The 15,290-nt window shown below is 37.0% G+C and overlaps 1 protein-coding gene across 1 annotated transcript in view; it reads left to right on the top strand.

The window, feature by feature from the left end:
• LOC128223524 (uncharacterized) overlaps window positions 1–15,290 on the top strand; it is an 82,145-nt gene that overhangs the window by 44,978 nt on the left and 21,877 nt on the right. Inside the window, exons 7-10 of the mRNA XM_052932802.1 lie at window positions 1,194–1,334; window positions 4,727–4,877; window positions 7,537–7,596; window positions 10,538–10,615. Of these exons, the coding sequence (XP_052788762.1) occupies window positions 1,194–1,334; window positions 4,727–4,877; window positions 7,537–7,596; window positions 10,538–10,615 (430 nt within the window). The remainder of the gene's footprint in view (window positions 1–1,193; window positions 1,335–4,726; window positions 4,878–7,536; window positions 7,597–10,537; window positions 10,616–15,290) is intronic.

A 15,290-nucleotide genomic window follows, 5' to 3' on the forward strand; every position in this document is an offset into this window, starting at 1 on the left:
ACTACGTTCACAAGAAGTTATCATGATAATGTATGACTTAGTTCAGAAACTACGTTCACAAGTAGTTATCATGATAAGGTATGACTTATTTCAGCAACTACGTTCACAAGTAATTATCATGATAATGTATGACTTATTTCAGCAACTACGTTCACAAGTAGTTATCATGATAATGTATGACTTATTTCAGCAACTACGTTCACAAGTAATTATCATGATAATGTATGATTATTTCCGGAACTACTTTCACAAAAAGTTATCATGATAATGTATGACTTATTTCAGAAACTACGTTCACAAGTAGTTAGAATGATAATGTATGACTTATTTCAGAAACTACGTTCACACGAAGTTATCATGATAATGTATGACTTATTTCAGCAACTACGTTCACAAGTAGTTATCATGATAATGTATGACTTATTTCCGGAACAACTTTCACAAGAAGTTATCATGATAATGTATGTCTTATTTCGGCAACTACGTTCACAAGTAGTTATCATGATAATGTATGATTATTTCCGGAACTACTTTCACAAAAAGTTATCATGATAATGTATGACTTATTTCAGAAACTACGTTCACAAGTAGTTAGAATGATAATGTATGACTTATTTCAGAAACTACGTTCACACGAAGTTATCATGATAATGTATGACTTATTTCAGCAACTACGTTCACAAGTAGTTATCATGATAATGTATGACTTATTTCCGGAACAACTTTCACAAGAAGTTATCATGATAATGTATGTCTTATTTCGGCAACTACGTTCACAAGTAGTTATCATGATAATGTATGATTATTTCCGGAACAACTTTCACAAGAAGTTATCATGATAATGTATGTCTTATTTCAGCAACTACGTTCACAAGTAATTATCATGATAATGTATGATTATTTCCGGAACTACTTTCACAAAAAGTTATCATGATAATGTATGACTTATTTCAGAAACTACGTTCACAAGTAGTTAGAATGATAATGTATGACTTATTTCAGAAACTACGTTCACACGAAGTTATCATGATAATATATGACATATTTCAGAAACTACGTTCACAAGAAGTTATCATGATAATGTATGACTTGTTTCAGGAACTACGTTCACAAGAAGTTATCATGATAATGTATGACTTATTTCAGCAACTACGTTCATAAGAAGTTATCATGTAATGTATGACTTATTTCAGAAACTACGTTCACAAGTAGTTATTGCTATCACTGATGAAGAAAATGGCGCAGATAACCCTAAGAACACCTACGTTTTTCTAATATTTGAAGATGAAGACGCTAATTCTAATGTGAGGGAAGACCACACAGGCTATGAATATGTAAGTCAATAATATTGTCTGTTCTAATGTTTTCTTCATTTTTACGCTGCATCATTTATTCTTCTTTTTTGCTTCTTTTTCGGATTTATGCTTTAAATGTGTCACTTGTTTTTAAAATTTCAGCCTGATTTGTTTTTATAGTATTTCCTATGCTAGAGGAATACGAACAGGTGCATTCGTACTACGAGTCCTTCCAAACATACATTACGGTAATATTAGTACTACGAGTCCTCTAGCTCACCATACAATACGGTGTTATAAGCATTGCGAGTCCTCTAGCCGACAAAACAATACGGTGTTATTAGTACTGCGAGTCCTCTAGCCCACCATACAATACGGTGTTATAGTACTACGAGTCCTCTAGCCCATCATTCAATACGGTGTTATAGTACTGCGAGTCCTCTAGCCCACCATACAATACGGTGTTATAGTACTACGAGTCCTCTAGCCCACCATACAATACGGTGTTATAGTACTACGAGTCCTCTAGCCCACCATACAATACGGTGTTATTAGTACTACGAGTCCTCTAGCCCACCATACAATACGGTGTTATAGTACTGCGAGTCCTCTAGCCCACCATACAATACGGTGTTATAGTACTGCGAGTCCTCTAGCCCACCATACAATACGGTGTTATAGTACTACGAGTCCTCTAGCCCATCATTCAATACGGTGTTATAGTACTGCGAGTCCTCTAGCCCACCATACAATACGGTGTTATAGTACTACGAGTCCTCTAGCCCATCATTCAATACGGTGTTATAGTACTGCGAGTCCTCTAGCCCACCATACAATACGGTGTTATTAGTACTGCGAGTCCTCTAGCCCACCATACAATACGGTGTTATAGTACTGCGAGTCCTCTAGCCCACCATACAATACGGTGTTATAGTACTACGAGTCCTCTAGCCCACCATACAATACGGTGTTATAGTACTGCGAGTCCTCTAGCCCACCATACAATACGGTGTTATAGTACTACGAATCCTCTAGCTCACCATAAAATACGATGTTATAGTACTGCCAGTCCTCTAGCCCACATAACAATACGGTGTTATAGTACTACGAGTCCTCTAGCTCACAATACAATACGGTGTTATAGTACTACGAGTCCTCTAGCCCACTGTTCAATACGGTGTTATAGTACTGCGAGTCCTCTAGCCCACCATACAATACGGTGTTATAGTACTACGAGTCCTCTAGCTCACCATACAATACGGTGTTATTAGTACTGCGAGTCCTCTAGCCCACCATACAATACGGTGTTATAGTACTACGAGTCCTCTTTCACCATACAATACGATGTTGTAGTACTACGAGTCCTCTAGGTTACAATACAACACGGTGTTATTAGTACTACGAGTCCTCTAGCCCACCATACAATACGGTGTTATAGTACTGCGAGTCCTCTAGCCCACCATACAATACGGTGTTATTAGTACTACGAGTCCTCTAGCCCACCATACAATACGGTGTTATAGTACTACGAGTCCTCTAGCCCATCATTCAATACGGTGTTATAGTACTACGAGTCCTCCAGCCCACCATGCAATACGGTTTTATTAGTACTGCGAGTCCTCTAGCCCACCATACAATACGGTGTTATTAGTACTACGAGTCCTCTAGCCCACCATACAATACGGTGTTATTAGTACTACGAGTCCTCTAGCCCACCATACAATACGGTGTTATAGTACTACGAGTCCTACATCCCACCATACAATACGGTGTTATTAGTACTACGAGTCCTCTAGCCCACCATACAATACGGTGTTATTAGTACTGCGAGTCCTCTAGCCCACCATACAATACGGTGTTATTAGTACTACGAGTCCTCTAGCCCACCATACAATACGGTGTTATTAGTACTACGAGTCCTCTAGCCCACCATACAATACGGTTTTATTAGTACTACGAGTCCTCTTGCCCACAATCCAATACGGTTTTATTAGTACTGCGAGTACTCCGGCCCACCATACAATACGGTTTTATTAGTACTACGAGTTATATAGCCCACCATACAATACGGTTTTATTAGTACTACGAGTCCTCTAGCTCACCATACAATACGATGTTGTAGTACTACGAGTCCTCTAGGTTACAATACAATACGGTTTTATTAGTACTACGAGTCCTCTAGCCCACCATACAATACGGTGTTATAGTACTGCGAGTCCTCTAGCCCACCATACAATACGGTGTTATTAGTACTACGAGTCCTCCAGCCCACCATACAATACGGTGTTATAGTACTACGAGTCCTCTAGCCCATCATTCAATACGGTGTTATAGTACTGCGAGTCCTCTAGCCCACCATACAATACGGTGTTATTAGTACTGCGAGTCCTCCAGCCCACCATACAATACGGTGTTATTAGTACTACGAGTCCTCTAGCCCACCATTTCATTTTGAGCAATTCGAGAACAGTAGACTACAAAGTTATCAATATGAATGTTAACAGGGTTGTCAATAGGGTTGTCAATAGGATTCTCAATAGGGTTGTCAATAGGATTATCAATAGGGTTGTCAACAGGATTGTTGTCAGTTGGGTTGTTAAAAGTATAATAAATAGAATTGTCAAGGGTTGAACATATGACTATACGATTAAACAAAAGCGTTGAAATAATAACTCGTATTAGGAAAGCACTCAAAAAGAGAAAACCTTGAAGACCAAAATCAGAAATTAAAACAAGAAAGAAACAAATCAAGATGTGTTTCAAGTTTCCTCAAAACCAGGCCAAGTTGAAGGAATCTAAGATTATTGTCTCATTTTCCATTTTTCAAAAATGACGCACGGAATAATTGTAGAACGTCCGGAATGGAGTGTGCATTTATAGACTGCCCTTATTGATGCAATGAGAATCAGGATCTTGGGGGCAATAACTCACTTTTTGCACAAACTACCAAAAACATGTTAAATTTCTCAAATATAACATGGAGACAAATTATGCCGATCTATTTGATGTGTTAATGTAATGTTAATGTAGTGTTAACTTACTGCCTTCTTACTTACCAATCAACAGCTTCCCCATGCTTGATAAAATTGACATATTTTCAATAATAATCTCTTCTCAGTTAGTACATACGTGCATGTTGACGATTTCCTTAGCAAATAGTGATCATCGCCAAATCGACAATCGGTAAAATTCAGGGATCATATTTGCTGTGTTTGATGCAATTTATGATCTGAACAACAGTAATTTGCTTTTTTTGATATGACCCATTTATTGTTTTGGAAATATTACCCCACTCTTTATATAAAATTTATCATTTTATATTGATTGCCAGTGGGATGTGGATGCCGTACTTATGACTTATCATTTATTCCTTGTCATATTTCATTTCGTCTGTGTTTTACATGAACAAGAAATAAATGGCTGTATTTCAGGGATGGATTAATGGCGATTATGCCGATATCGCCGGCCTTTCCTACCAACGGACTTGCGACGAAGCTAGTTCTGATGAAGCGGATGTACATTTATATTCAAACTGTGACTGCGGTTCCCACAACGCTGGCCTTTATATGTTCCAAACTAAAGGTAATAAAGTAATATTACTACTGACCAGGTATTGAGAGAGTTAACATTTACACACTAGAGTCGTGGGTAACACTTTTTTTCAAAACAGTCTCATACACCACCGTTTTAAACATCAAAATATAGACGAAAGCAGATGTTAGAAAATTGGTATTGTATTTGAACAGTACTTAAATATTGATTGTATAATGTACGGGGTCTGTAGTTTTTATTGTATTATTGCAATTGGCAACGTATGTTGGTTATAAGTGCATTTGTATATTAGTATATATTTTGATGGAAATGTTCAACAGAATAAATATATATACGAGAGTTTTATACAACCACCGCACCAATACAGATATAAACGAATCGCGTTGTCCCGTCCGTCCGTCCACCTTTCTGTTCGTCCGTCCTCCCTGGATATTGGGACAAGTCTAGTATTCTCCATTACTCCATATTTTTCGAGGTATGGACTTCAAACTTTATTCACATATTGACTGTCTTGAGGAGAAGTTCTGCGTTAAATAAAAGCAACATTGTTTCATGTATGGTTATTGTAGAGTTATTGCCCTTTGATTTTTTTATATTAATATTTTTACTTCTCTCCACTGGGAAATCTTGTCTGAAGCGTAACTTGAAAAGTCTGTTGGGTATTAACTTCAAAGTCTATGTATACAGTTAGATCTCATTGAGGAAAATTGCAGTGTACATATGAACCATAACTCTGACTGTGGTATTTATGTAGTTATTGACCTTTGAGAATTTTCATACCGATTTTTTTTACGGAGCAAAAGCCTGAAAAGTCTTTGAGGTATTGACTTCAAACTTGATATACAGATAAATCAACTTTAGGAGAAGTGCAGTGCACAGAGAGCATGAATTTGCCTGCAGCATGATTGAGTTATCTCCATTTGTTAATTGTCATACTTATTCTTGTTTGAAACATAGCTTGAAATGCAGAACTCTGGGAGCAGTTTTTGTCAGTTATTGTTTTAATCCTTTACATAAGGGGAAATTGATAATGTTCTTTAACTATTTTTCAAGATTTTCGCGTTTGAAGCCTATAATATATATGGAAATGCAAAAAGTCATTACAAAACTTACTTGACATCCTTATTTACTCTTGAGGGGAAGGTAGGTTTGTTTTTCAGTCTAAGGAATAGTGAAAACGGACGATTTTGACGGTTTCACCTCCACGTAAACCTTTGATTTTATTTGGAATGTCGCCGCATACAATTACTATGAGTCAGTCAATAAGGCCTGATAAAAAATTAGCTTTTTGTTTTCGTAAAAATTATAAGAGTAAGTATTTTGCTATAGTTTGTATTTAAAGCTGCATTCTCACAGATTGAACGTTTTGACAACTTGTTTTTATTGTTGTCTGATAACCAGCCAATTTATGCGAAACTGCATGTAAACCAGTGATATAAGACCGCTGACAAAATTCAGATCGCAGATTTTCATATTTAAGTTCCAAAATTGATATTTTATGCACTTTTCTTTAACCGTTTGTAACGCTTTTAGCCATCAAACATTGCTTATCGAATGGAAATATGAAATGAAAATCTGCGATCTGATCGTTTGTCAGTAGTTTTATATCATTGCTTTATAGATGCAAAAAAATGACTCATTCTTAGACAAAAAATCAAATAAAAGTTGTCGAAACAGTAAATCTGTGAGAGTGCAGCTTTAAATATCATCCCAAAATAGTTAATTGTGAAGAAATCAGAGGTAAACAACACATTTTAAACCTGATACACCCGTCTACTTCCATTACTTACAGCAGAAAAGTTAAAATTTCCTACAAATATAGGGAGCATGATTGTTAAGTTCTGAGTGAGCAGCAGGAGACCTTTTTTCAGTCACGCGCGAGCTTTTTACCTTTTGTGTGCACGAGGTGGAAAACTAAGAAAGATATATAATGACTCTTTAGAGTTTTTTTCTGTGGAATTTCAGGTTCTTAAAATGCATCCCTACGACCTCGATACTAAGCAATCTGGTATCCAGACTCATTTTTCTCGAACATTCCTAAGTTTAACTCACTTAAGTATCTTATTTCATTTAGCAAAAGTACTTACTTAAATATGATTTTATAAAATAAAAAGTATTTTTTCTTATTTATCTCTGATATCATATCCTTTAAAGGCATTCAAACTCTTTAAAAAATGGAATAATACTAAATTTATACCAGATCAAAAAAATAGTGTGCTGAGCATGATCCTGTTGTGACAAACTTTAGATGTTTCGAGAAATTGGGACTTCTTAAGCTAAATAGGCTTAAGTAGCTTATTTCAATTAGCCAAAATACTTACTTTAATTGAATTTTGATAATTGAAAAATTGTTAATTGTGATTATCATAAGATTATTCCTATCTGAAGTATAAAAGCTCTTCAAGAAGTTAATATTATGCAAATTATGAAAAACAAAAATAGTGAGCTTAGCTTAATCCTGTTATATGGGACTTAAGATGTTTCGAGAAATTGGTACCAGGTCAAGGCCGAGGTTAACTAAGTTAGTCTGGGTTAATTACTCATAAGACATAAGCATGGCACGGACATTTTCTGCCAATGGTGTTGGCACACAAGTAAAATATTCCGTCCATATTTGTTCATCATTTGTTATTTCTAATTTACTGTGTGAATTTGTGTTCAGCTACTCCATTGTTTCCTCTATATTCAGACTATGCGGATAGCAGTGAAGAGCTCAACAAGGAGTGCACAACTGATGGCGATGCCTGTGGTAAGTTGAAACAGCTTTTTAGCCATCATAAATTGAAAAGTAGCAAATAATATCTATCTATCTAGCCAAGTTCACACCTGGAAGTCATTTACCACCGCCGACTGAAATACATTCAATTAACGAAGTTTGTGACTTTAACCACTGACCCCTACAGTTCATTCAATTAACGAAGACGCGTTATGTCATTAACCACTGACGACTACAGTAAATTTAGTTAACGAAGACGCAGTTTGTCGTGAACCACTGACGACTACAGTAAATTCAGTTAACGAAGACGCGGTTTGTCGTGAACCACTGACGACTACAGTAAATTCAGTTAACGAAGGCGCGGTATGTCATGAACAACTAACGACTACAGTAAATTCAATTAACGAAGACGCGGTGTGTCGTTAGCCACTGACGACTACAGTAAATTCAGTTAACGAAGACGCGGTGTGTCATGAACCTCTGACGACTACAGTAAATTCAGTTAACGAAGGCGCGGTGTGTCATTAATCACCGACGAATACAGTAAATTCAGTAAAAGAAGACGCGGTGTGCCATGAACCTCTGACGACCACAGTAAATTCAGTTAACGAAGGCGCGGTATGTCATTAGCCACTGACGACCACAGTAAATTCAGTTAACGAAGGCGCGGTATGTCATTAGCCACTGACGACTACAGTAAATTCTATTAACGATGGCGCGGTATGTCGTTAGCCACTGACGACTACAGTAAATTCAGTTAACGAAGACACGGTATTTCATTAGCCACTGACGACTACAGTAAATTCAATTAACGAAGGCGCGGTTTGTTGTTAGCCACTGACGACTACAGTAAATTCAGTTAACGAAGACGCGGTGTGTCATTAGCCACTGACGACTACAGTAAATTCAATTAACGAAGGCGCGGTATGTCATTAGCCACTGACGACTACAGTAAATTCAGTTAACGAAGGCGCGGTATGTCATTAGCCACTGACGACTACAGTAAATTCAGTTAACGAAGACGCGGTATGTCATTAGCCACTGACGACTACAGTAAATTCAATTAACGAAGACGCGGTATGTCATTAGCCACTGACGACTACAGTAAATTCAGTTAACGAAGGCGCGGTATGTCGTTAGCCACTGACGACTACAGTAAATTCAATTAACGAAGGCGCGGTATGTCGTTAGCCACTGACGACTACAGTAAATTCAGTTAACGAAGCCGCGGTATGTCGTTAGCCACTGACGACTACAGTAAATTCAGTTAACGAAGCCGCGGTATGTCATTAGCCACTGACGACTACAGTAAATTCAATTAACGAAGCCGCGGTATGTCATTAGCCACTGACGACTACAGTTAATTCAGTTAACGAAGACGCGGTATGTCATTAGCCACTGACGACTAGAGTAAATTCAATTAACAAAGGCGCGGTATGTCATTAGCCACTGACGACTATAGTAAATTCAGTTAACGAAGATGCGGTATGTCATTAATCACTGACGACTACAGTAAATTCATTTAACGAAGGCGCGGTATGTCATGAACCACTGACGACTACAGTAAATTCAGTTAACGAAGACGGTGTGTCATTTGCCACTGGCGACTACAGTAAATTCAATTAACGAAGACGCGGTATGTCATGAAACTACAGTAAATTCATAAACGAAGGCGCGGTATGTCATGAAACTACAGTAAATTCAGTTGTCGAAGGCGAGGTATGTCATGAAACTACAGGAAATTCAGTTGTCGAAGGCGCGGTATGTCATGAACCACTGACGACTACAACATACGCATATAGTATATAAAACTGTCTAACACGCCATGTCGCAAAAAAAACATACGCTTAAAAATTATTAAGCAACATACGCAATTTTGTTATTTATTACTGACGCCTATAGTGTATACAAATGACGAACGAGCAGTGTGTCATGTAACATTAATGCCCATAGTATATACAAGTGAAGAACGTGCAGTGTGTCATGTTCCACTAGCGCCTATAGTATATACAAATGACGAACGTACAGTGTGTCATGTTACACTAACGCTTATAGTATATACAACTGACGAACGTGCAGTGTGTCATGTTACACTAACGCCTATAGTATATACAACTGACGAACGTACAGTGTGTCATGTTACACTAACGCCTATAGTGTATACAGCAGACGAACGTGCAGTATGTCATGTTCCACTAGCGCCTATAGTATATACAAATGACGAACGTACAGTGTGTCATGTTACACTAACGCTTATAGTTTATACAACTGACGAACGTGCAGTGTGTCATGTTACACTAACGCCTATAGTATATACAACTGACGAACGTACAGTGTGTCATGTTACACTAACGCTTATAGTATATACAACTGACGAACGTGCAGTGTGTCATGTTACACTAACGCCTATAGTGTATACAGCAGACGAACGTGCAGTATGTCATGTTACACTAACGCCTATAGTGTATACAGCAGACGAACGTGCAGTATGTCATGTTCCACTAACGCCTATAGTATATAGAACTGACGAACGTGCAGTGTGTCATGTTCTGCTAATGCCTATAGTATATAGAACAGAAAAACGTGCAGTGTGTCATGTTCCCCTAACGCCTATAGAATATAAGTTCGTGCAGTATGTCATGTGACTCTTGGGCATATAGTTTATACAACTGACGAACGCGCAGTGTGTCAAGTCTACTTATGCCTATAGTATATAGAGCAGAATGACGCCTCAACTGCTCTGCATGTTACACTTACGCCTATAGTATATACATATGTTATTTTGCATTTAATCTATTTGGTATAGAATTGCATTGCCATCCTACTTTTTATCGCGTAATATGCTCACTTATTCAATTTAATGCTTATGTTTGGTGTAAAAATCTTATAAAAAGATATAATTAATTATGTATTTATAAAACAAAATTTTCTGTTAACATGTGATTTTACCTTAAATAAATGATTATCTTTGCAGCTTATCCAAGTGGGACTTATCATTTCAACAAGAACATGCACTGTAGACCGGCCATGGTACCGACAGATACTTGCAGAGGTAGGTCAATTTTTGTGTCACGAACAGTACACAGCGTCTACTTGCCTACAGTAAAGTAATCAATACCGTCAGGCAAGTCACGTGATGATGGTTAAAATCACATGACGTCATTTAAAGACTAAACAATTATCCCATCTGAGATAATTTTTTATTTTTAAATAAATAAACAACTTCTGATTCCACTATATGTGGTAATGATTCACGATTGAACGATTAGGAAAAAAAGTTTCCAATTAAACGGTAAGAGAAAATGTTCCCACATCATCAATAAGTTTAGATGTTCCTTATTCAAGGATAAGGATAGATGCTCACCACTAAAAGATAAGAATTTATGTACCCCGTTCACCGATAAGGGTAGGAAATCCCAATTTAACGATAAGGGTTGATATTCCACATTCAACGACAGGGGTAGATGATCCCATTCAATGATAAGATGAATGTTCCCAATTCAATGATTACAGTAAATTTTCAACATTCAGCGATAAAGGTAGATGTCCCCCATTCGACGATTTGAGTAAATGCTCCACATGCAAGGTTAAGGGTAAATTTACCCCATTCAACGATAAGAGTAGATGTTCACACATCAACAGTAAGGGTAGATATAGATATTCCCACTTCAACAATAAGGGTAGATGTTCCAACATCAACAATAAGGGTAGATATTCCCAAATAAACAATAAGGGTAGATATTTCCACATCAACGATAAGGGTAGATATTCCAACAGCAACGCCAAGGGTAGATGTTCCCAATTCAGGGATAAGGGTAGATATTCCCACATCAACAATAAGGGTAGATATTCCCTCATCAACGATAAGTGTAGATATTCCAACATCAACGCTAAGGGTAGATGTTCCCAATTCAGGGAGAAGGATAGATATTCCCACATCAACGCTAAGGGTAGATATTCCCATATCAACGCCAAGGGTAGATGTTCCCAATTCAGGGATAATGGTAGGTATTCCCACATCAACAATAAGGGTAGATATTCGCACATCAACAATAAGGGAAGATATTCCCACATCAACAATAAGGGTAGATATTCCCTCATCAACGATAAGTGTAGATATTCCAACATCAACGCTAAGGGTAGATATTCCCAATTCAGGGAGAAGGATAGATATTCCCACATCAACGCTAAGGGTAGATATTCCCATATCAACGCCAAGGGTAGATGTTCCCAATTCAGGGATAATGGTAGGTATTCCCACATCAACAATAAGGGTAGATATTCGCACATCAACAATAAGGGTAGATATTCCCACATCAACGATATGGGTAGATATTCCCACATCAACAATAAGGGTAGATATTCCCACATCAACGATATGGGTAGATATTCCCACATCAACAATAAGGGTAGAGTTAAGGGTAGATGTTCCCACATCAACAATAAGGGTAGAGATAAGGGTAGATGTTCCCACATCAACAATAAGGGTAGATATTCCACATCAACGATATGGGTAGATATTCCCACATCAACAATAAGGGTAGATATTCCCACATCAACGATATGGGTAGAGTTAAGGGTAGATGTTCCCACATCAACAATAAGGGTAGAGTTAAGGGTAGATGTTCCCACATCAACGATAAGGGTAGCTATTCCATCATCAACGCCAAGGGTAGATGTTCCCAATTCAGGGATAAGGATAGATATCTCCACATCAACGCTAAGGGTAGATATTCCCACATCAACGATAAGGGTTAGAAATTCCCACATCAACGATAGGGGTAATTGTTCCACATTCACCGACAAGGGTAAATGTTCCCCATTCAATGATAAGAGTAGATGTTCCCTTTTCAACGATAAGGGTAGGTATTACCAATTCAACAGTAAGGGCACCCCATTCAATGATAATCGACGATTTGAGGAAATGTTCTCCTTTCAGCGATAAGGGTAAATGTTCCCTATGCAACGCTAAGGGAAGAAGTTATTCTGATATTATTAATTAATTGGTCGGTTCGTTCCTGGCTATAGGAATCATCATGATATAAAGGATTGACAGGTCGGTTGGTTGCTGGTTATAGGAGTCATTCTGATATAAGGGATTGACAAGTCGGTTGGTTGCTGGTTATAGGAGTCATTTTGATATTAGGAATTGACAAGTTGGTTGGTTGCTGGTTATAGGAGTCATTCTGATATAAGGGATTAACAAGCCGGTTGGTTGCTGGTTATAGGAGTCATTCTGATATAAGGGATTGACAAGTCGGTTGGTTACTGGTTATAGGAGTCATTCTGATATAAGGGATTGACAAGTCGGTTGGTTACTGGTTATAGGAGTCATTCTGATATAAGGGATTGACAAGTCGGTTGGTTACTGGTTATAGGAGTCATTCTGATATTAGGGATTGATTAGTCGGTTAGTTCCTGGTTATAGGATTGATTCTGAAATTAATAATTGATAAGTCGGTTGGTTGCTTGCTGTAGACGTCATAGTCCATGCAGTATAAACCCTCCGCCGCATTTTTTCAAATTCATGAAGCCCCATTAATTCCTATACTAACATTTTTCTTTTGATTACCTTTTTGTTGTAAACATTATATCATTTGTATTTCTTGCGTGTAAGAAGAACATGATCTCGATCTTTTAAATCGTGTTTTACATATGCACGACCCAGGTCTTTCTTGTGCAACTCGGCTTAAAGAGACACAAATCTTTTACTTTATGTGCAGACATTTTTTATCGAAATAAATTTGAAGATGAATTGCTTTTCCTTGATAAAATGCTTTTCAGGGTCGGAGTCTGGATTAGGACTTGAGACTGTTTGTAGTTATATGCCCTCACGCCAACCGCAATGATTAACATAACGTCACCTTAGTGCAATAACTCAATATCTGCTTCTATTTATATATGCAGTTATTGAGTTTTTGCACTAAGGTGACCATAATCCGTAAAGATAATTATAATAATAATAATAGTTTCAGGTCTCATACCTACTTATAAAGTGTGTGTATACCACGTGATAAATTACGTCATATATGCTACGTCGGAAGGCAATATTTTGCTTAAAATGAAGACTTAAAACAAAGATAACTTTTTATTTTACTACACCATTTTAAATGAAAGAAAGGGCAGTCTATGTCGCTTAAAGGCCCCGCCGTCGTTTTATCACCAGAGTTTGATAAGGTGATTAGTGTCATTAAACACTTCGACAAACCCTTTTTCAAATTAATGTTTTGATAGTGCTCGGACAGACGGCCGTTTTATGAAAGAGTTTGTCGAAATGTTTTAAGAAACTAAGCTCTCAATCAAACTTTAGTAAAAGACCGAAGGCGGGGCTCCGTAAGCGGCGTAGACTGCGTTATGTTTCTATAGTTAGCTTTGTTTAAAGTCTTCATACGAAGCAAAATGTTGCCTTCCGACGTAGCATTTATGACGCAATTTGTTACGTGGTATACAAACACTGTAATATAGGAAATTAAGGTCGTAAAATCGTTTGATTATTTTTTTTATTTAATGATTGATCGCCTTTTTCTTGTTTTTATGCTGTACGGACGCATTAGGGCACGCGAGCAAAGTCCATGAAGCGAACTAGCGTGTCTTGGTCATTTGTTCGCTTGCACTACTGCGCTTATAGGTGGTATTCAATATTTAACTTAATACTACATAAACAAGCTCAGTAGCCAAACGTTTAAATATTAACCCCAATAAATGGCACAGGGTAAACGACAAAACATAGAACACACGAAACAAATCACAAACAAGAAACATGGAACAACAGCACCAAACTCCACAAACAGCACAGTGCATACATATACTACTAGTATATGCAAAAAAAACAAGGTATTTTATCAAGGATTGTTATGTACCGCCTTGGAACTAAATTTAATCTTATCGTAAAACATCATTGTGTTCATTCACGCTTTTGGTCAAAAATTGATTATAAATTATTCGATAAACTTAGTTTAATCTAACGTATTTTTGAAGCATTAAATTAGTGCTCATTTATTGTATTGATGTAATTTCTTAAGCAAACAAATTGTATTGACGTATGCCCCTTAATGAAATTACTTGTGTGGGTGCATGGTCTTTTCACATTATAATTGTTTTGGATGAATGTAATTTCATAAATTAACTCGTATGGATGAATGTAATTTCATAAAATCACTCGAGTGGATGAATGTAATTTCATAAAATCACTCGAGTGGATGAATGTAATTTCATAAAATCACTCGAGTGGATGAATGTAATTTCATAAAATCACTCGAGTGGATGAATGTAATTTCATAAAATCACTCGAGTGGGTGAATGTAATTTCATAAAATCACTCGAGTGGATGAATAAAATTTCATAAAATCACTCGAGTGGGTGAATGTAATTTCATAAAATCACTCGAGTGGATGAATGTAATTTCATAAAATCACTCGAGTGGATGAATGTAATTTCATAAAATCACTCGAGTGGATGAATGTAATTTCATAAAATCACTCGAGTGGATGAATGTAATTTCATAAAATCACTCGAGTGGATGAATAAAATTTCATAAAATCACTCGAGTGGATGAATAAAATTTCATAAAATCACTCGAGTGGGTGAATGTAATTTCATAAAATCACTCGTGTGGATGAATGTAATTTCATAAAAACACTCGAGTGGATGAATGTAATTTTATAAAATCACTCGAGTTGATGAATGTAATTTCATAAAATCACTCGATTGGATGAATGTAATTTCAT

The sequence above is a fragment of the Mya arenaria genome, chromosome 17, assembly GCF_026914265.1.
Source record: "Mya arenaria isolate MELC-2E11 chromosome 17, ASM2691426v1".
Classification (NCBI taxonomy): Eukaryota; Metazoa; Mollusca; class Bivalvia; order Myida; family Myidae; genus Mya; species Mya arenaria.